Source organism: Clavelina lepadiformis, chromosome 3, assembly GCF_947623445.1.
Source record: "Clavelina lepadiformis chromosome 3, kaClaLepa1.1, whole genome shotgun sequence".
Classification (NCBI taxonomy): Eukaryota; Metazoa; Chordata; class Ascidiacea; order Aplousobranchia; family Clavelinidae; genus Clavelina; species Clavelina lepadiformis.
This window is the reverse complement of record NC_135242.1, coordinates 16,691,459-16,712,777: the sequence shown is the minus strand read 5'-3', so window position 1 is coordinate 16,712,777 and position 21,319 is coordinate 16,691,459. Positions and strand designations below refer to the sequence as shown.

At 37.3% G+C, this 21,319-nt stretch overlaps 1 protein-coding gene across 1 annotated transcript; it reads right to left on the bottom strand.

Annotated features, from left to right (window-relative positions):
- Positions 1-3: 3 nt before the first annotated feature.
- LOC143449735 (uncharacterized) lies at positions 4-18,395 on the bottom strand. Its single transcript, XM_076950046.1, has 10 exons — positions 18,199-18,395; positions 17,918-18,064; positions 17,421-17,541; positions 16,612-17,255; positions 16,203-16,417; positions 3,805-4,061; positions 2,443-2,670; positions 1,997-2,172; positions 1,406-1,882; positions 4-1,258 (listed from the first exon to the last, which is right to left on the bottom strand). Exons 1-10 carry the CDS (start codon positions 18,346-18,348, stop codon positions 434-436), a joined length of 3,240 nt encoding a protein of 1,079 aa, XP_076806161.1. The 5' UTR covers positions 18,349-18,395; the 3' UTR covers positions 4-433.
- Positions 18,396-21,319: the final 2,924 nt, after the last annotated feature.

Genomic DNA, 21,319 nt, shown 5'->3' with positions numbered 1-21,319 from the left:
CACGTCTCAATACAATGCAGCATTTTTCCTTTTGAAGTTTATTCGTTTGACAAAAAAAGTACGAAATGGAATGGAAACATAAATAACAAATGGCAGGTAAAGATTTAAAAACCAGCGACCCGGGTCACACTGAGTGATGTTCAAGTTTCAAAGCAATTAGCCCAGACTTTAAGTCAAAACCGCGGCTTCAGGTTTTCCAAAACGATTTGTTCGTAAACATAAAACCTAAAAGTTGAAAGTTAAAAGCGAAAAGAATACACTTTGATGTTGAAGACGATAGGACAACAAAACGAAAGCGATTACAAACAAAAAGAGAACGATGATGAACTAAACTGCGATGCTGAAAATCTGACCGCGATTTCTTGTTTGCTGTAGTGAAGCTCGGGCACGGTCACGTCAAAATCGATAAATTAAATGTGTTGCACGAACAGGGTTAAAATACAAGCTTTTGTGCTAGCCCTGGTCGTTTAGAGTTTGAATTTACTGCAAATACGGAAAGTTGTGGTGATGAATAACTTAAACTTTTGTTCATTTTACCATTTTCTGAGCCATCCACTTGTTCGTTTAACGACACTGGTGATTTTCGTCCTTGAGACTGCGTTCTCTTCCTTTTAAACGAGAAAAACCTTTTCCTGAAGCTCGACTTGCTGGAAGATTTGTTCAGTTCGCTCTTGCTTCTTTCACGGACGTTGTTTTCAACAGATTCCATCACTTTGGATTCGATATCCGTACGTTGAGATCCATCGCCATATTGAAAACGTCCGGCAGGAGAGGCCTTTCTTCCCGGAGATCCTCCCGCATCTTTGCAGCTCCCGGAGCGAACATCCCAGGCGGATTGCGAAGGGAGACTCGATCTTCGCGGGCTCCTGCCACGAGATTTCCGCGAGAAACGCCTCATCAAGGAGTTGGAGCTGTAGTGTGAGGGAGTTGAAGATCTGGAGGAGGAGATGGATGCAGGGGAGTAATTCGACGAAACGCCAACTGATCCTGATGATATGCAGTTATGGGAGACGTTGTTTCCTTTTTCCTCATCACTTTTTGAGTCTGTTTTTGCTGGAGACAAGTTGCCGATGGCGGAGTTGTTATTGTTGATGTTGTTGTTGGCCACGTTTTCCTTGTTGTTGTTGTTGCTGCTACTGTTGTGACGAATGTATATGGTCGCTTTCATTTCCTCGTGGGCCTGTGCTCTGGCCGAGCCACTGTTGTTAACGAATTTACGAAACGCTTTCCAGGGACCTTTGCTGGGTGTCAGTAGTGCCTGTGCAAACATAATTTCATTAGGTATAGTTTTAAAATACAGCGTAATAAAGAAAATACAAGAAAAGGTTTAATTCTAGATGTAAGTGATTTGGCATTCAGCAGAAAGTCTCCCGCTATCGATCAAATGTAGATGAAACAAACTCACCTTATCACTGTTTTGTGAGTTGGAGCTTAGGCGGCTCCACCTTTTGTTCTCGCTTGCATTACAAGTGCTGTTCGTTTCCCCGCTGTCATCGGGATCTGAGTCACGAGACCGAGGTCGTTCGTTTCTTGCGTCGGATGTAAAGCAACTATCTGGGGTGCTGCTGTTGTCGTCTGTGCGGCTTCGCAAAGGATCGAAGGTCGAGTAGTCACGCGCTTGCCAGTGGCTATACTCATTGCAATCATTGTCGCCGGTAGATGCCGGCCTTGAGCTAGACGAGCATCGTCGATTTACTGCAATATTTCCCTTGCTGTGTCGACCGACAGTGCCATAGTGGGTGTAACGTTTCGTGAGGTAGGACGACTTCTTTTTGTTGATTGTGTAAGTTGGCGGACTTTCATCTTGTTCTTCATTTTCTTCCGAAGTTTGTGGCGGCGTTTGTAAAATTCGATGAATACGTTTTCGCGTGTGCAAAATTTTCTGAAAGAGAATATCACTGACGTCAATTTACTTAAAAAGCTAGGACTGCCATTAAGTCTTCTCTATCTACGGTTAGCAAGAAACATTTCTATTAATAACAATAGTTCTACTCACTGCTATATCGAGTTCAGCGTATTTTGATACCGGACGATCTTCACCGCTTTCAACCCCTGACGTCGATAGGGCAGTTGATGATGCAGATGACGTCATAGAACTTGACGCTGATGTAGATGACAGACGTTTTGATGAATCGATCAGGTCAGGTTCGGTCGTATCTGCTGGCGACTCGTCTGTGACGATATAATACTTTTCGTTTATATATCGTCTACATAGTATTGATGAAAACACGAAAGAACGGCTGTTTTTCCTTTATTCTATTTTTAGCTCTGACGTTATTATTTGACTTAGTTTGTGCTTTATGTTGCGCAACTAAAAAGGGCTGGTAAATTCTGTAGAAACACCGTGCTTCGGAGAGTCGCGGGTCAAGAAATTCTGGTAATAATTTCGACATATTCTAGCGGAAAAATAAATTACGTTGACTCGCATTTACACGAATTTACCGTTTAATTGACTTTTAACTTCTTCACTGGATTTGGGGTTTGGTGACGTCATGAAATCTAAAACTTCATCATAATCGCTGTCATTGAAGAGGGATTCACGTTTCTCTTCTGCTATTTCACACTTTGACAAACACTGGCTCAAGTCCTGAACCAGGTCGTGGATAGATGATGGTTTAGGCTGGATAATCCCGTACCCGTCGTCACCAAATTCGTTGTTATTTTCCTTATCTGAAAGATATGTGCATTTTTAATAAGTTTTACAAGATGAAGAATTCAACGCAATATCATGAAAACGACACAAAGTAGCAACTGGTCTTTGTGCCCTCGGGCTGTATAGGTACTTGGTTCCATTCGTAACGCTTCACTATCGTTTGAATACTTTGGTCATTATTAATTCATAAAGTGCTCCTTAAAGATATGAGTTGAAGATGTTAAAACGAGTAGGAAAAACAGTTTCTTTCAAGGACGAACAACTTGATCGGCTAAATGTTGCAAAACATTTTTTTAAGGGTTAAATCTGTTTTCTTATAAAGAAGCCAGCATGGTTATCGGAATGACGTCACTTGACGATTGTTCGACTTTTGCCCCGTTGCGTGCAAATGGGGTTCACAAGGGTTTGAATCCAGAAGCCCATAGCATTTGCGATTTGGCGTCTATGCCGCACATTCATCACGTTGTGTTGATCAATCAGAACTATTATCACTGGAATCTTTAAACCGGCTTTATTGGAATGATATCATCGCTGACCATGCTAGATTGGGCTGTTGTGGTAATAGATGTTGAGTTAATGGCAATTAGAATTGTTTTTCAGCGCCCGTGTTAACATCAATCATGGTTTATCTCGTGCTTAAGTAACCAAATCTTGCTCTATTGGTGAGTTGTGTGAACGTTTAAAGTGCGCTCCGAATTATTGAATCGACTTAGGGAAATGCATGTCAGAGTAAACATGAAGCACGTGGTACTTAATGCTCTGTTTTTATGTGGAGGAGTTTTGGGCGCAAAACAAATGATTAATGGCTTTGAATGACGCTTATAAACAACAGAAAAATATTCCCATATACGTCAAATGACTCGGAGTGACATATAGTAATGAAAACTAAGGCAAATAAATTCCATGTAAAATCGACTTTTACTGGAAAATTTACGATACATTTGCCCGTAGATATTTAAATGTGGAGGTAATAAAATAGACCTGGGCAGCTCCCTTACTAAATCATTTCTCCTTATTAAAGTGAGTATTTATATATATATATCTAAATGAAAGCTCGCAGTAGCATGATTCACTTTAGAGCCAGAATTTACGCCGCTTTCTATTTATTATGTGGGCGAGATCCAACATAAAAGCAAATTGTTTAAACGTACCTTTTTCATTGGAAGATTTTTTGGTATTCATCTCTTTTGCTGATAACCCGTAACGGTCACAAATGAAATTACTCATTTGGGTGTTGATTAGGATGTCGTTGTTAATGTGAACTCTGCCAGGCTCGTCAATCTGGATCATGTCCGTGTCTGGAGTTTGCGACACGATTTTGTAACCAATTTCTCTCGTCAGACCAAATTGTGCTATAACAGGTCGCTTATTACGTAACTCGAAATTGTTCGAGCGAGATCTAGTAAACCTGCAAATAGAATTGAACGGTATTATTACGAAGTAAAGTCACTATAACGCTGTTGTCATATTCCGTTTAAGTCTATTTTCTTCTACCCACACAGAGATGAGTTCTGATTACTACTAAACTATGCAAACCTTAACCTGAGCTTTTATGAAGAAGCCTGTAAATACGCTACAAAATTTATACTGCTCCTATGATGTAGTTTTCGCAAAAATGCTGAAACAGAATTCTTAAAACTTACATCATCAACAAACATACTAATTATAGCAGTCCAAATGATCTGTAATTAAACCCAAGTATCGGAATACATCTAACGCAAACACATTAGTCTGTAGAATATTAGTAGTAACGAAATATTAAAAATTTTCTGAACCCAGTAGACCTAAGTCAGTTTAAGACATACATAATACGGGTAACTCCTATGTAAGACTAGCTGCAAGGGGCAATTTAGCACAGTGACGTCAGTAGGTTCAATAATTGACTCTAATGCTGAACCAAACCACATATATGGAATATAGAATATAGCATAACATTCAACTGCTCGAAATACAGCATTTCACAATGTCACAATATACCTAAGCTTTACACGTCAAAGCAGGTCATTTCCTGACTTCTCTTTTCAACTGTGTGGTATCCTGCCACTATAGCAACCTACTCTGCCAATGCTAACGCTAAAATAATTCGCCTCCCCAACGTATACGTCAACTATGTTTTAGTCAAGTCATAAACAATGAACCACACGATCGTATTTCTCCGTTGTATTTTTTTTGCACCCGTCAAAATTATTTCGCCAAAACTAGATCGGGGACGGAATAATCGCGCGTTTACGTCTCGAATCACAACGTCACGTGCGGCATTTTTTCTCTGATTTCACTTGTGACGAGTTCATTGTTTTGAGAAATGCACTTTTCACGACGTACTTTTACACGATAGCATCTAAGCGTTGCAGGTATCATCATAAATTCCTTGATCGTTGGCTTGGACTAGCACACGCTCACTTTGGGCTGAATAGAACAGAACAAAGGAGGAATGTACCACGTCAAAAGTTTTAAAACGCGCTTACGCATGTGCTATCTTTCGTAGGACATTATAATGTTACCAAGAAATCGACGTGTTTTTGATACTAAATAATATGAACAAAATAACAGCGCAAGCCTAATCCGAAAGAAGAAACTTCGAACTATTACGAAACGTATAAGGAAAGTAGGAAACAATTACAAAGACTATACGTCAAAACCCTAACTTAAAGCACTCGTCTCTATTCACGATTCTCTTCTCATTTTTGTTTGTTGCCAAAAATTGCTGGAAATGCTGCATTCCGCAGCTTATTAACACTTGTCAAGTATCCATAGCACTATAAATGTGTTCTCAATGGACCTAAATACACGTTCTTCATGTAAACTGTACCTACACTTTACATAGCTACTATTTTCCTACCAACCTTGGAAAATAAATTGCCACGAAATTAAAATTCTTCAAATCGTGACAAACTCGCCCGACAGATTGACGAAGCCTGACGTCAATTTAAGCTGACTTGGTCGTGAGCAAACACAGAGCCAGAAAAACGTCATGTTCTGGCGCACATGCCTCGTACAAAAAGCATGCGTCTGGCTGACTGCTGTAAAAAAAAGTTAAAAACATAAAAGGACGCAAAAGTTGCCTTCCTGCACGTAAATGACCACCAAACAATGGTCGGAATTACTTTTATCAAACTCCCAGGACAGCCGTTCAGGTCACGTGGCGAAAAACAGCAGGTGTTATACTTGTTATTGTTCAAATGACGCATTGATACCGACCACTATCGAGTATCAACCCTCGTATTACGCCGCTCTAGTGCACGTAGCTGAAGTCTTAAGTCACCGCAAAATACTAACTTGGCTTCCAACTCTTGCCCAACAACTGCTGAACTAAAACAGCAAGCTACCAACGAAATGCTTCAAAAACTTCCGAATTCCTCAGGAATACGTTTTTAATGACGTAGGTACTTTTAAATATAGACTTTCCGGTCGAGTCAAGGCCGCATGGTTGGATTTGTAGTTGAGATGCTTGTGCTTGGTGTGTTGGCATGAGCTTCCAAACTTGATTGATTATAATTTCGATCAGTTCATTTTGCTGCGTTGGTATAAAATAATGCGCCAAATTCTTGACGTCTTTTCACGTCGTGCAAACACTTCCACAAAAACGTATACTAAAAAGGGAAACATCTTGGCTCAGATTATAGTTTAAAGGTCAAGAATGAAGGAAGCTTTGCTTGCACGCAGGCACAAACTTTTTCTACATCACTAAACCTATGGCATGAACACAGAAGCCAATGCGAAACGACAGGCAGGTCGCGTCAAATCGCGGCCTGCAAGCTTTGAATTGGCAGGCTGCTATGCGTGACCATTCAAGTGTGATGTTCATCCCGTGCAACTTTGTTAAATAACCAGTGATTCAATAAACCCTTTCCGTTTCGTGACGACCACCAATGTAAGTCGTCAATCGACAATAAATAGACCAATGAAGGTGTCATCATGAGACCGTAATCTTACCCGACCACTACTCGAAACCGATGTTGAAAAGATGCGTAAATGGGAAGGAAATAGATTATTTGGTACAGAATCACGCTGCTGAGAAAAGAACGGATTAGTTGTTGACTGTACATATACCGTGGAATAAAGTTAAAAACTACGAGTCGTGAGAACAGGATATGCAAACGACGACACCTTTGACTACGAAAACAACATCTTTAATTTTCCTGCTGCTCATACCCATTCATATGTAATATGGTACTATACCAACGGAATTTTACAGAAATATTACCACTAAAGCTGAAACCTAACAATCTGCGCTTGTAGTCAAACGTACTAGGTAGTTGGAAAGGAAACGTTTATTAGGGGAAATGCGAAACAAATATTGCTCATTTGAATCAGATTTTTAATGCATATAGAAAATTTATTGGCCTTCGGTTAAGCCACAACTTCCATCATCAAGCTCATATGACCGAGTGGAACACCGGTAACTGAATTTCCGGATTTTTCGCTACCGCAAGCAAAAAGGTTAAAGAAAGTGCATTGGAAATCCCATTGGCTTCGATATTGCGGTTGCAATGGTTAAATGGTACAGGTTTAGTCTTTTGTTAAGTTTTAAGAACGCTTTTCGAGTGGATATTGGTTTGCACCAACAAGAGTACAATAGGAAACCGATAGAGTTAATAAAATAAACATTATAATGCCGCGTTACCGCCCTTAACTAAACAATGTGACTTCATCATACGACACTCGTCGCTTCAGTTGACAAGTGGTTGTTTTTTTTTCAAAGCGGTTATTCAACACGGGAGACCAATCGGTCAGACGCGTGGGCACAACTCTCCATAGATTATTACTTTCGTTGGCGCAGTCTCTTTTGGTCAGCGAACAATGGTTGTCTTTAGATCCTATACACACGTCTTCAAATGTACATGTTTGTGTAACCGATGTGTATACTGTACTCGGTTGCCTATTTTTTATCACTGCATTGTTATTTTTGCTGATAAAATCACGCTCAACATCACCCAACATGATGACCTGGGGACCATAAAGACCTGTGTGGGGGTTTTGCTTTGAAAAGTGATAGCCAGAGCATGTTTCAGACGTTTGTGGATGATACGGTTGTAAATTAAGACTTACCACTGAAGCTACTCATGCAGTAATTAAATCGGGTGGAACGAGTTAAGATACATTTGTGCCATATACGTCCTTTGAAGTATTATTTAAGAATAAAAGTCGCATATCACGGATAGAACGCAGGAGAATGCATAAGCAGAGTCCATCAACGTCAGAAGTTATGAATTGTATTCGTAAACGCCGAATATAGAGCTTTATTTTGTTTTCGGTAAAATGTGTATAACTTTTGACTGGTTGTTATGAAGCAAGTTACGAAACAAAAAATAGCACTTACACGAAATATTTCGAACGAAAACACAGCATAAATCGGTTAACGATTGACTATCTGAAACGCAGCGCTTCACTAAGGGACAATTTTGCTGACATAGAACGTATTTCCAAAAAAAACGCACGTATCTGGTTGAAGTGTTATCCTATCCAGGTACGTGTAAACAATAGCATGTATCGTATATAATACTGTACGTTATGAAATATGCTATGTTATACCATGTTTAATGATACTTGATCGGGGTATGACATACGAATCAACATCGGTGTTTTTTGTTTCGACTTGGAATAAATTTAGTAATGTTATCTGTTACGTACGGCATTGAATTAAATAAGATATCGAACCCTACCATCAGAGCATATACTGAAATCAAAGTAATGCTTTTTTTCATACAAATACAATGAAAATGCATTTCCCCAAATTTCATAAATGTTAGGCTTTAGTTCTGCACCTTAACCAATATTGAACCCTACTCTATTCGGTAAATAAAGATAGCTCTCACTTAATTATTCGGAAAGGAAATAATTTAACGTTCGGGATAATACCACTTTTCCTGAATGATTACTCTATTAAAAACTCTTTCCTGCTTTCTCCTTAATTGCGTGTTTACAACAAGCGCGTAACTCAAAATAATCGCATACAACTGGCCATTGTTGTCGCAAAAAGCTTTTTCGTTAAATAAGCGCCTTTCTATTTTAAGTCGTCCAGCCTGACACATGGAGCTTGATTCTGAAAATGCAAAAATAACCGTAGACACGCGCCCGTTTCTGTTCCAGCTTCGAAGTTATTTTCTCCAAACGCAATCGGCATTCAATTGGATTTAAATCAAATACAACATATCAAAGAACCCATCCACACAAATCAATTTTCAATTCCTCACATACCGGTATGTTATTTGTGTTTCACAAGTGGTTATTTAAGACAGGTTAGACACTTATTAGTACCGTTTACCGGCGCCACAATCTCTATTGCCGAAAGGATAATGAAACCAACAACACCAAAAGTATGACCATAAGTTTAATAAATTGCAGATCTACAAGGTCATGCAAACTCGAATTTAATCGCGACCACCATGAATATATGATAAGATACCCAATAAAAATATAAATGCGGTTGCACGAAAAGTAATAAAATTATTTGTGATGTAAAGGGCGTTGTGTTAAAATAATTTATACCCATTCTTCGAAAAGTCTCCGTAATAGGCAGGTGCAGTGATTCCACAAAGTATTATTTCGAATTATCCCACCAAGTCACGGCCTAGTGATCAAATCATAATTGTTTAATAATAGTGATAAAGAACAAATCGTAATCTCATACTTGAAATTGGGTTTAATTAAATTTCCAGTAAGTCACGACCATTTAAAATTTTCATTGCGATTTTTGTTTAAAATTGTTGCACTGTAAATGGCATATGGAAATCCATCAATAATAACTGCATACAATGGAAATACATTCTACGGCAATCTATTTTCAATTGAAATGTTTGCATTTCAATACAGCACACTCAACTGGACACAGGCAGCAGCTACTTAATTAGATTGTGCCCGCTAATGTAAGACGTACACCCGCTGCTACAAACAAAACCCATTTTGTTAGGTCCTTATCGTCTCCATTTACGTTGCAACAGTTAATTGTGAGCGAACAGTGTAAATTTTCATTTTCAATCGTAAATCTACTAATCAGGTCGTGGACTTTTGCCCATCTTGTTTTTTTCTGTATGACAAGCAAATTTAGAAGTTTTCAATTTTTAAGGGATTCAGAGGCAATTCAGCAAAAATTTACTATTAACGGTTGCCAAAAAGATAACTTTGGTCAATTTAGTCATCGTAAAAGTTTTTGTATGTCTAAGAAAACATACTAACGTCCCTTGCTAGCTATATATTTCTCAAAACCTTTAATTAAGCTTTTACATAGACTACACAATTATGTCTAAAACAACGATAGCATATTATGCAACATAAAAAGCACACGGTCTACCGGGGTATAATTATACAAAAAAACGGTTAATTTAAAAGCTATGTCACCAAAATGTCCTCTAGTTAGCAATTTACTGGATCTTATCGGCTTTTCACAACACCATCATTATAAAGCTTTTATCTCTATTAAATCATTTCTACATAACGGTACTACACGTGTTAAGTAGCAACTACTCTAACTGAACCATGGCAGATATTTTTGAATTCTATCAATCGACTGATCGTATCTGTAAAATCATATATCAAACAAGTACAGATAAAATACTAATTCGGTAAAATCTTTTCCCCGAACTACAGACTGAATAACATGCTCAGATGTTACAAGCCGCGTCACATTCCGATAATGACCTTTAGCACTCTTAATTTGTCGAGGACCTGTACCCAGAAAATCGCCTTAGTACATGTCGGTCAAAATACAGTAAAAACGCGAGCATCCGCAAAATTATACGATACGGATATTAGAAAGTTTCTGTACTGAATGAAAAAGCAGCGACAAAGAACTGTTGCTTACTTTAGATATAGTAAATCATAACTTACTATTTACTTCTGGGGTACTTATTGCAAGAAAGGGCCTCCATTTTTCTTGAACAGAATGCCAATGTTAACTGCTAATTTGCAACAATGTTTGAGACTACTTCAACCTTGGAAGCGTGAAGACAAATACTGGATTTTGGCTGTTCAAAGTTGAATTTCAACTGTGAATTGAACTCAACAGTGCTGCTGTACTTCAACACACTTGAATGTACCTGTCAGACATCCAAACAGGACAAGGGTAATCACGCGAATTGAATTACTGAAATTCCCTTGGTATGCTATTGGTTTAACAAATAAGCCGTTCTGCCGCTATTCACCTTTTCATTCATTCTACATTCACTTTTGTATAAACAAAGGAATTGCAACATAACTTGACACCGTAAACAAAAATGCTGCTGTATAATTTCTTATCTTGCAGCTTAGATCAGCGGTATACTGTATACGACATACGTTTTACAAATATACGCCTTATAAGAGTCGAGTCGAAATGTCTACAGTTGCAACTTCTCTTAATAAACACAGCCTGAAGCAGCAGAAGTTTGAAATACCCGCTTCAAAAATGCAATGGTAACAGTTACTTTTAAATCTAACTTATGCCATCTAACAGCTAAGATGAAAAAGATTTGATGCAATGAAAGCTTTCCTTGGGAAGGTAAGCTGACAAACAGAAGAAATGTCAACCGATACGAAATCAGTACGCACGACCTAGTTTCAACTCTTTGACAAGCGAACAGCGCGTCTGCCGAAGAGCAAACGCGTTTTCACAGAAAGATTGAAACGCGCAAAACTCAAGAAAGTCGCCATTCGCTGACCATACAGTGCAGCATAGTTGCGTTTCCATGTCGATGAAACGTCAAGAAAGTCTGGTTGTCGTGTTAAAGTCTAATTAATTTCCATTTCGTTTGCACAACACTCCTGCTTTTTACGTAAGACAAATATTGGACAACGAAAAATCAAACATTACTAGCTTGTACAAACGTTTAGACGCACTTGGTGTGTTTCCGGCATACAAGTTAAAACAGGAATGTGCAATCTACGTAACAACTTACTAATAGTGTTTCCCATAAAAGTGCTTACGTAACATCATGTTGTGTGGAAATGATATTAAGTCATCATCAGCAACAGTTAACCTCAAACCGTTCACAACCACACACAACTGCATAACTTATTTTGAGTTCTAAGTAAACTTACGGTTGTTTACTGTGACAGTTTGCCGTAAGTGCTAAAAACACAAGTTTAGAAAGTTTCTGGAGTCGACTGACTGCAATCAGCATTACGAAAATTTCAACTTTAGTTTTCTTCCATAATAAATGTTCATGTTCTGCACTCTGTGCCTAACATCTCTTCATCTGTGTTAGAAAAACAGGTTGATAGCAATAAATAAGGTGCTTGCACTACCATTTCTAATAGAACCATCTTATTCTTCTTATTCGTATCTTATGGTTATACACCGACATAGTATTTGAATTGATATGTGAAACAGTAATTTCGCAAAAACGGGTCATAAAGGCGAAAATGTATAGCACATTGTTGGCGAGAACAATAGTAATCAGATAGGCCAAGGCGGATCATGCAGACTAACAATAGAAGTTTAACTTGATTACAACAAAGGAAGAAAAACACAGATCTGTTTCGTGTACCTTGTGTTCTAATGCTTGTACATAGCTTATAAACACATCATGCTTTCTTAGAAGGGTAACCGAAAGCGAACAGTTGCCAGTTTGACGTACAGTAGTTTCCTTCTATTAACGGTTCCTTGAAAAGCCTTATTTCGATTGTTCGAAATCCAATTGTGCGTACATCGCTTAATTGACCACGAGCAAGTGTTTATTATAGCTTGACTGATCGATAAGTGCTGCATCGCTCTGTCTCCTACCACAATTAATAACATCTTTGTAAACAGTGGAGCGACTTATACTAGGCGTTAATTGCCCGGCAGAAAAATTTGGATAACAGAAGATTTTTTTAAAGCGATGATGTAATGATTTAGCCTTGGTTAATTCTAATCTTCTCCGCCTTTTTCATTCGTTACGCTTTATCCATTTTAACAAAAGACAAAACGAACTGTGTTTCTGGATAGATCCTGTTACCACATTTCGTTACATTTCGGTCTTCTGAATAGGAAAGATGCTTTGGCATGGGTGAATGATTACGTCACACCCATTTCGTCTTACCGTGAGAAAGCTGTCCGTAAAACCACTAACTGGTATCTGTCAAATAAACAAATTTCTGAATACCACACGACTGATGTCACCCTAAGCAAATAGTTATTTGTCATATACATCAAAGCAGAATGGGTAACGACCCTCAAAGCATTATGCAGTATCCGTAAAGTATATCTACCCTATTTTTTCTACAGCAATTTTGCATATTTGCCAGACGCCAACAGCCTCACACAAAGAGCTTAATGCCTAACACCAAGAGCCTAGCCCTAGTATAAACCTACTGCTGAGAGTTATTAAACTTTTGTAGTTCAAAGGTAAAATTGTGACCCATTTCTACAAGAGAGGTTTGACCGCTAAACAAATACACGTGAAACAGCGATTAAAAGTTAGTGTTTCTCTCTTAACCAAAGTTAACTTGTCGTTTGCTGGTTATATATTAAACGTATTGCAAATATGTATAATGTATACATAGAGAACATGTTAGCACTAATGGAAGATAGAATGTTGTCATAAGTGCAACTTTCGTTTATTTATTGGTCATTTCAAAGCATAAATAATTGGTACATCACATTTTCACTACCAGTCAATTTTCAACAGATTGTTTCCCCGTTAGTACAGGGTCTCATCGACCGTACGTCATTCAAGAAACCTCACCATAGCTTATCTGGATAAGTTTTACGTGTGTCTAATTTCACTGCATTCTGATCTGGGTACTTAACTGATAATATAATTCGAGACATTCCGTCTAAGCGCCTCAACCTAAAATACCTTGAAAACCGTTCTTCCGTTTACTGTCCACAAAAGCATGTAACTTGGTATAATTCAGGTGGGATTTGATGACGATTCTCATGAAACTAGTTTCAAATGAATACATGACTAAGTCCACAGCCTCGTGGAATTTTTATTGTTTCCAGGCTTATTACAATCACTTCGATATACAAGTCCTACTAACTTTCGAGGGATAAAATAGGATTACATGAAGCTGGATAACGCAATGGATAATGCAAGAGTTGGTTCTGTACAAATTCCGACAGGAATTCGCGTGGCTATTGTCGTATCAAATAAACTATACGCTATGACAATAGCCACATACGGAACTAGTTGTATTATGGCCGCTATTCAACCTATTCAATAGAACTGGCTTAGAACTGAGGTGTAGAAGTTGTCAATGAGACTTGGGAGAATTATTAAGGAAAAGTTAATAGGTTGTAATCTCCTTTGTGAACAATCGATGCGTAAAGCAAGGACAAAAAATGTTCAGGACTGACTTTTGTCGGTTTTACATTTAATATTTCATTCAATTTCATCAGCTTTTATAGATAACGAGAGTATTATCGTCTTGTGATCCTGGTTTTGCTAAAAAATGTGTTCCCAACTACGTCGAAATGAACTCCTTGAAAGAAATTTAATTAGATACGCAACTTGGGTAAACAAAAAATTCCTTTGAAAAAAATGATTCATTTTATTTGTGCTGAAAATTTGCCCCAGTACCGATTCCACGCAGCATTCCTAACCTTAGAGTCAATAGAACATGTCGTTGCAAAATATTGTATCAATATTTATTGCGCCGCCATGTTTTGTGTTGCCATCTGCAGCATCAAATCAAGACGGCAAAAGCTTTCGTCGTAAACCTGTTAGCACTACAGTCATTGCCTGCAACTCTCAATAGACTTACGTAATGTGAATCGTACAGCTAACCATGTTTTGTAGGAATATGGCTTCCTCGGGACAATCACGTTTATCTACCTACTTAATTATATATGCTAAAGTGTGTTTTCGCTTTAAATATATCTTGCCTTATAGTGGAACAAACTTATAAATGGTTCACTTGCTTTGCAAATTTATCATGTTAGTTTAGATTTTCTGATCGAAAATCATTTGAGCACAAATTTGAGGTGAACCTACGAAGTTTGATTACTCTACATATCAAAATACCACAACGTTAACTCACAAACTGATACATCGAAAAAAGAAACGCAGCTGTTGGCAAAACTATGTGAGCATGAGAAATCACCAGCAGTGCGGATGTCCACTTTCAGTCAACTACATTGCTCTTGCAAAAACAATGACTTGCGACTTTGTTGACGTAATTAAATGTGACTTCATTGTCTTATGTTTTTAAGTTATTTATTGCAAATTTCATTTTGTTTTGTCCTGCCAATACAGGATGATACGCTTGCTGTAATCTCATATACGACCATCATAACACTCATTTTTTCTATAGCGTAGTTGTTTTTTGTCTGTAAACAAATTACGCAAGTGTTTCCAAATATACACTGATTAGGGTCGCTGTATTAAACACAATAAACATAATATACGGCAAGCAGCGTCTACTGTGCGATGACGTCAGTGAATATTCCCCAGTGAAGTAAGCGACCAGGCGTTTTTTCAAACAAGCGTTTTCTATGGAAAATTCTAGTAAATTATTTGAAGTCGTTTTTGGCGGAGATGCAAAAGCAGTTTCACTAGAAATGCCATGTCAGAAAGGTTAATAGCTGCATTGTGTTTGACGTTTTTGCAAGTTCGATTTGGGTTCCGTACCCAAATGTCATTGTAGCCTACACAGGCGTCTTGTCTAACGTTGGAATTTTGAAAATGTTATTGGGCATCTATTAGATTTAATTAAATTTCTCGTTTGCAAATCTTCCGTTTTGTTGTCTATGTTACTACTCATGGTTTTCAACCCTAAATGCGAAACTATGTCAGAAACGTTTGACCATAAACGTTTTGTAACAAAATTCCGAGTTATTGCAATAAAAGCTAGAACTCAAAGTTTTATGAAAAAAAATTTAGCCTAATTCAACCAGGGCTAGTCTTACAATAAAGATAGGCCTTCATTATGTTTTCATCTTAATTTTGGAAATTCCGCAATTTAATTTAACTATAGCCTATATGTTATGGAAAAGAACGTAAACGTCACTTTTGCAAATTTTCATACCTACTATTTGCAAACGTTAATGCATCGCAGAACAACACCAAATCTATGAGGGAAAAAGTAACTGAAGTATTGTTGATTTTCTTTTCTTGACTCCATGAAACAAGCCAAGCTATATTTTTGATTGTGAATGAACAATTTAGCTTGTTTAATTAAATATGATCAAACTTTCCACATGAGCAGCAGTGTTTTGGTTGATTGATGAATTGAGTATTTGAAGTGGTGGTCTCACACTTGTTTTTCCATCAACACGCCGGCACACAGGACATGTCAACGCTGACACATAAGCACGGTTAATGACTTTGATAGATGGCTTAACAGGGACGTCATAGCTTCACTTTTCACCAACTATTAAACCTTTCGACCTTGTCTTTTTCGTTTTGTGTTTATGGATATTAATGTAAACTTTATGAAGCAGCTTAGAACCGTTTACATCGGTTTTCTTAAACCAAGCTAAGCTTTAATTGTCCAAACAGATTTGCCTAATGAAAAAACTTCGTGTGAGGTAAATATAACAAGAGACTTTTAAACTTTTTAGCATTTATCGTTAGTACAGTGTACACTCAATTGCAGTATACCTGCTCGATAAATTCATTGCTACATTGCTTATATACATTGTACAAACCTCTTAGAAAATTTTCCTATTGCCCTTCCATCTGTGCTTGACCTTTGTGACCCAATTATGACGTAGAGTAATGGTGGCGTAAGTAGAAGAATTGCATACAAGCTGTAGGTAGCACTTTGACTGCTGCAAAGCATAGACACTGCGGCCCATTTCATGCAAATTGCAAATCCCAAAAACGGACGACAAATTAAAGCAAACCATTCTTCTAGCGGCACCTAGCGACCATTATAAATTATTTAAACATATTTTTGTAATAATTTATACTGGTAATAGGAATAATTGTTTTACGACGATAAAACGAATGGATTACAATAAAAAAAATATTCAGTTATAGGAATAATAACAGCACCAGTTTTACCATATATTTAAACCCAAAAGAGCCTACTTTTTGTTATTAGCTGGTGCTTACCAAACTGCCTTCTTTTTCCAGCTGTCTCAAGCCAACGGCTTCGGCGATTGCCTTTCCAGAAAGATAAAGAACGGTTATTCCAGCTAGCAAGCATATTCCTACGTAAGTAGCTAAAGACCATGTTATCCAGCAGAGAGACAATTTCATTTCTTCAACTTCAACCAACATTTCCTCTCTTGTAGTACTGCTAGCTTCTTTGGATATCTTTGTTCTGTCTAGCACCACTTGAACGGTTGAATTTGCAGTTAGTACTATAGTCGTGTTAGAAGACTGCGAAGCAGCAACGGTCATTCCATAACGGGATATATTTTCGCTTAGAATGGGTTGGGATAAGTTAATTATCGGTTTTAAGGAGAGTAAAGGATCGTGAAGATGCTGCGCTGGAATATCCCAAAGTAAATTAGTATGCTTGGTCGTTCCTGCAAAGCTGACGATAGCCAATGGTTGTGTGGTTGTCGCATTGTAAACTGTGTTGGGAACAGTAGTTAGATTGCTATGTGTCGTAACGAACTCTGTGTCATTGATGGCATTTTGAAGAGAGATATTTTCAATTGTTAATAAACTGGCAACAGGTATCTTTACGTCATTTCGATGAAATATAATAGATTTACTTCCTTGAATGACTACCAGCACCAAAGGCAAGCCTACATAGACAAAAGATCTTTTATATCATTGGAAATTAACACTGATAGAAAAGTTCAAGGACAGATGCAAAGAACTTTAACAAAAGAAATTGTATTAGCTCTGTATCTAAATACATGCCGTTATAAATTATAACAGTAAATTAGTCTTAGCACTGAAGCTTGTACCCAAAATGAAAACCAGGCTTTTCATTCGAGGATACGTAAAAGTATATGGCGCTCCCTTGCGGTTTAGAGTATGAAAGTAGCTTTCCACTAACAAACAACTGAGTTCCACGGCCAAGACATACTGAAAGTAAAATTGAGTCGTTAAAGATTTGCTTGCAGATAAAAAGTTTTTCTATTCGTAAGATTATGCGTTACAAAAATGACAAAAGCACAGCCAGGTGCAGATAAGGAAATGTCATAGGCTATACTGCAATTTGTCTTTTAAGTTTTCTTTACGTTGAGCCGACACAAGTGAAAGCAATTCATAATTATAAAAATACACCGGCCAATACATTTGCGTAAAATATAAAAACAAATTCCATACAATGATTTTCACAAACATATTGGCGATCCTATTTCAGCTGCGACTTCACAAGCAATTTCAAACACCGATATTTAAAAAAACATAATACAGTATAAAGTATCTTCAATAAGTAAACTTGACTAAATTATTTTACCAGCAATACCAGTTCGACGTATTGTTCGATATGACTTCTTCCTTTCCACCACCGCATGTTGGTAAACACGATAGATGAAGTGGTGGTTATAAAAACGATGCAAAGTAGGTAGTGGATTAGTGTGATTACACTATAAAGATCCGTTTCCTATATTAAACCATAAAAAAAATTAAGAACTGAAAACATTAACGGTAAAAACTTAATTTATATTCGTATTAGCTAAGCAGCGTTATTGCTATTTTTATCTATTACACATGAAATTAATCTGTAAACAAACTTACCTTCTTGCGCAAAATTACTCGAAGGGTCCTGCGGTTTCGTAAAAACAACAGGACACAAAGTAAAATAGAAAGAACGATGCAAAAGGCAGCAATCGAAATTGTAATATATCCTTCGTAACCTTCGATGAAAGCTTTTTGAAATGAGATCATTTCGCAATTAAGATGCAGTATAACCCACACAAAGACCTTGCAATATATTACCTTATAAATTCTATATTTGCCAATAGAAATTAACATAACTCTTAGCTTTTACCTACTGTTTGCCAAAAGTTATAACCCGATTTGGCTTCTATTATTATAGCCAAGCAGTATTTTCGTTAACAACAAGTTGTAAAACGAATCACTTGTAGTATAATTTCAGATAACAGTAACCTGCTTAAATCGACTTATCCAAAAGCTATAGAGTAGACGATTGTCCATTTGAGCAGCATTAAGCAAATTCGATTGCCATCTGGTATTTCTATGAATGAAATGAAATCACTTTCTGCATTTGCCAGAAGATTCCCTATACTACAGTTACGAAAATAGGGCGTACGCATGAATTATTTATCTGTTATAGGCTTATACCTTATACACGTTTTGATGACTACAAACGTCGCTTAATTTTTCCTACACTTTTATACATCAATGTTGGCGCTATATTAAATCATATTTGCAGCTTAAATTGTCTGTTGTTGAATGCAAATAAACGTTTGCCTTTACGATGAGTAAAACTGTAGATTCCAGTTTAAACTTTTTTCGTAGATCCTGCTTAGATTCGAATCCCCAGCACGACTGCACAAAAAAATAATAACCTAAATAACCAAGTCATAACTCAGTAAAACTTTTACCTCAACACATGCCAAACTCGAGTGCAAGACTGCACGATTTCAGAGATGTCTCTGCCGGCTGGATCCCAATTTTAACCAAATGAAGGAGCTTATTGCATGACGCTGTTTTCGCAAACAAGTAGTGATATATGCTCTTAAATTATTGATTTGGCAGCTCGCAAAAATCCCTCTAATTATACATCAATAGGCCAATAAAACGCTTACTTGTGGCCTGGATTGTAATACACATATACCAGAAACCTTATCTAGGTGTGATCAATAAAGTACTATTGTAAGCTGAAAGTGTGAATATTTTTATGAAAGGCATATTTGCGCACAGCAAAATGCATATTGCCTTTTGCTAATTACCCAAATAACATCTTGTAGCCCGATACTACTGTTTCATTTTATACATCCACAAATACTTTACTCATTTCATAAAGCAACATGAGAAAATTTGATTTAGCTGCATTTCACCGCCGGCAATATAATTTGCTATATGGCAAGAAAAACAGTTATACAATGAGTAATTTGACACAACTAAAACACAACCATAACCTGCCAAAACCTGAGTAAACAAGCAATCGAAATATCAGTTAACATACAGCATCTTCAGCAATGTCAACTTCAGCTTTCCAAAGCTCAAAGAATCGATTTACATAGAAAAGAAACAGGATCTAGGTGCTGTTTATTCTAAATCTGCCTGACCCATGGCAGCAGTAAACCAGGCAAACTCAAATGTTTCAAAGCAGGTTGCTGTTAAGCAAACTCCCCTAGGAATGCTGCTTAATTGGTCGTCATGGATCGATCAATGTAAGTGGTTGGTATTGGACGAATAAATTTATAGTAAAATCTAATACCAATCCATAAGAGCTGGTCATCCGCTATAGGGATCGCTGCTTTTTGGACAGGTTTATCACAAACAGATGCTAAATGTTTAAGATATTGATTGCCCCCTGCATTACGCTGCATTAATGTCACCAAACATATTCCTGAGAGTTCTCAAATGCAGTCAAAGTGTATACATTTGTATTCACATGCTTCTATAAAAGGTTCCACTTGAAATAGCTAAGCGTCTCTATAGAGGCCATTTGGTCTGCATTCTTCCATATCTTTTTACTGATTCAGCCCTCAACTATAACAACTATGGTTGATGCGTTCAGTTGGAATAAAGCTCACCCGCTGCGTTGAGATCTTTAACGTGGACGTTACAAAACAAATTTAACTTCAAACAATGAACTGCACGTACAGTTACCGGTATTATGTATACGATAACCTTTCACATTTTTCCAGAGAATTTTAGCAGCAATAGTGGTGAATTTTCCGCTGGAGTTCGGCTATCATTCGATGTCAGTTTAGAAACAATTCAAAGTAAATCAAAAGTCTACACAACACAGAGTAGAAACATCGGATTAGAATATATTTTGTATAAACCAAACAAATAGAAAATTCTCAGGTCGGCAACATAAGACCAAACTGAATTGACGTAATCCTTCCATACCAAGGCAGTCGTGGGTTTTTGTTCCATTATTATAGATGGCGGCACTCTACTTGGGATTCGTTCGTCGTTCGACGGGCAACTGAAGTTATTTTCATTTGTTCATTAAAGACGGCAAATATATACTGTACGCTAATTCCGAAAATGCAAACAAAATTATCCTATCTTTTTACGTTCATAAGATATCGGCAAAAACCGTTTTCAAAGAACTGTTTGGGGAATTTGTCGTAGTGTTTCGATGTTCAAGCGCACATTGGCCATTAGGTCAATGTAAAGTAGTTGTTGGAAAAGTTGTTTCATGATTGACGTTGACTAATAATATGATGTGTTTTTATTCATCCAAGTGCTATGTGTGTGGCATGGGCTGAGACCATTAGGTGGTGCATAAGTAGTCTGCGTCTCCTTTTTCCAACAGCATTCAACAACACTTGTACAACCATGCATGTCGAAATTAGAAGCAATACAATAAAGATGAATTCTCATGCCTCGTTTCATTTTTTAGGCAAGTGATTTCCATTTTTTAATTAAACTTAAATAAAATGGGTCGGTATAGGCTACAACCGTACATTCAATTGTGGAAATAGAAAAATTTCCTTTAAAAATGCAAGACTTTAATTTAAATTGTTGACCACTGTTGTGGTCCATGTGAGCTATCGCTTTTTGTGCTATTGGCATTTTTGCAAAACAAAGATGAAAAGCATAAAAATACAATAAAAATATTGCTTATTTTGGCAAAAAGAAACAAGCTTTAGCAGAAGTATAGGATAGTGCTGGACAAAAAACAGCAATATTTCAGGTTAACTATCTATAATGT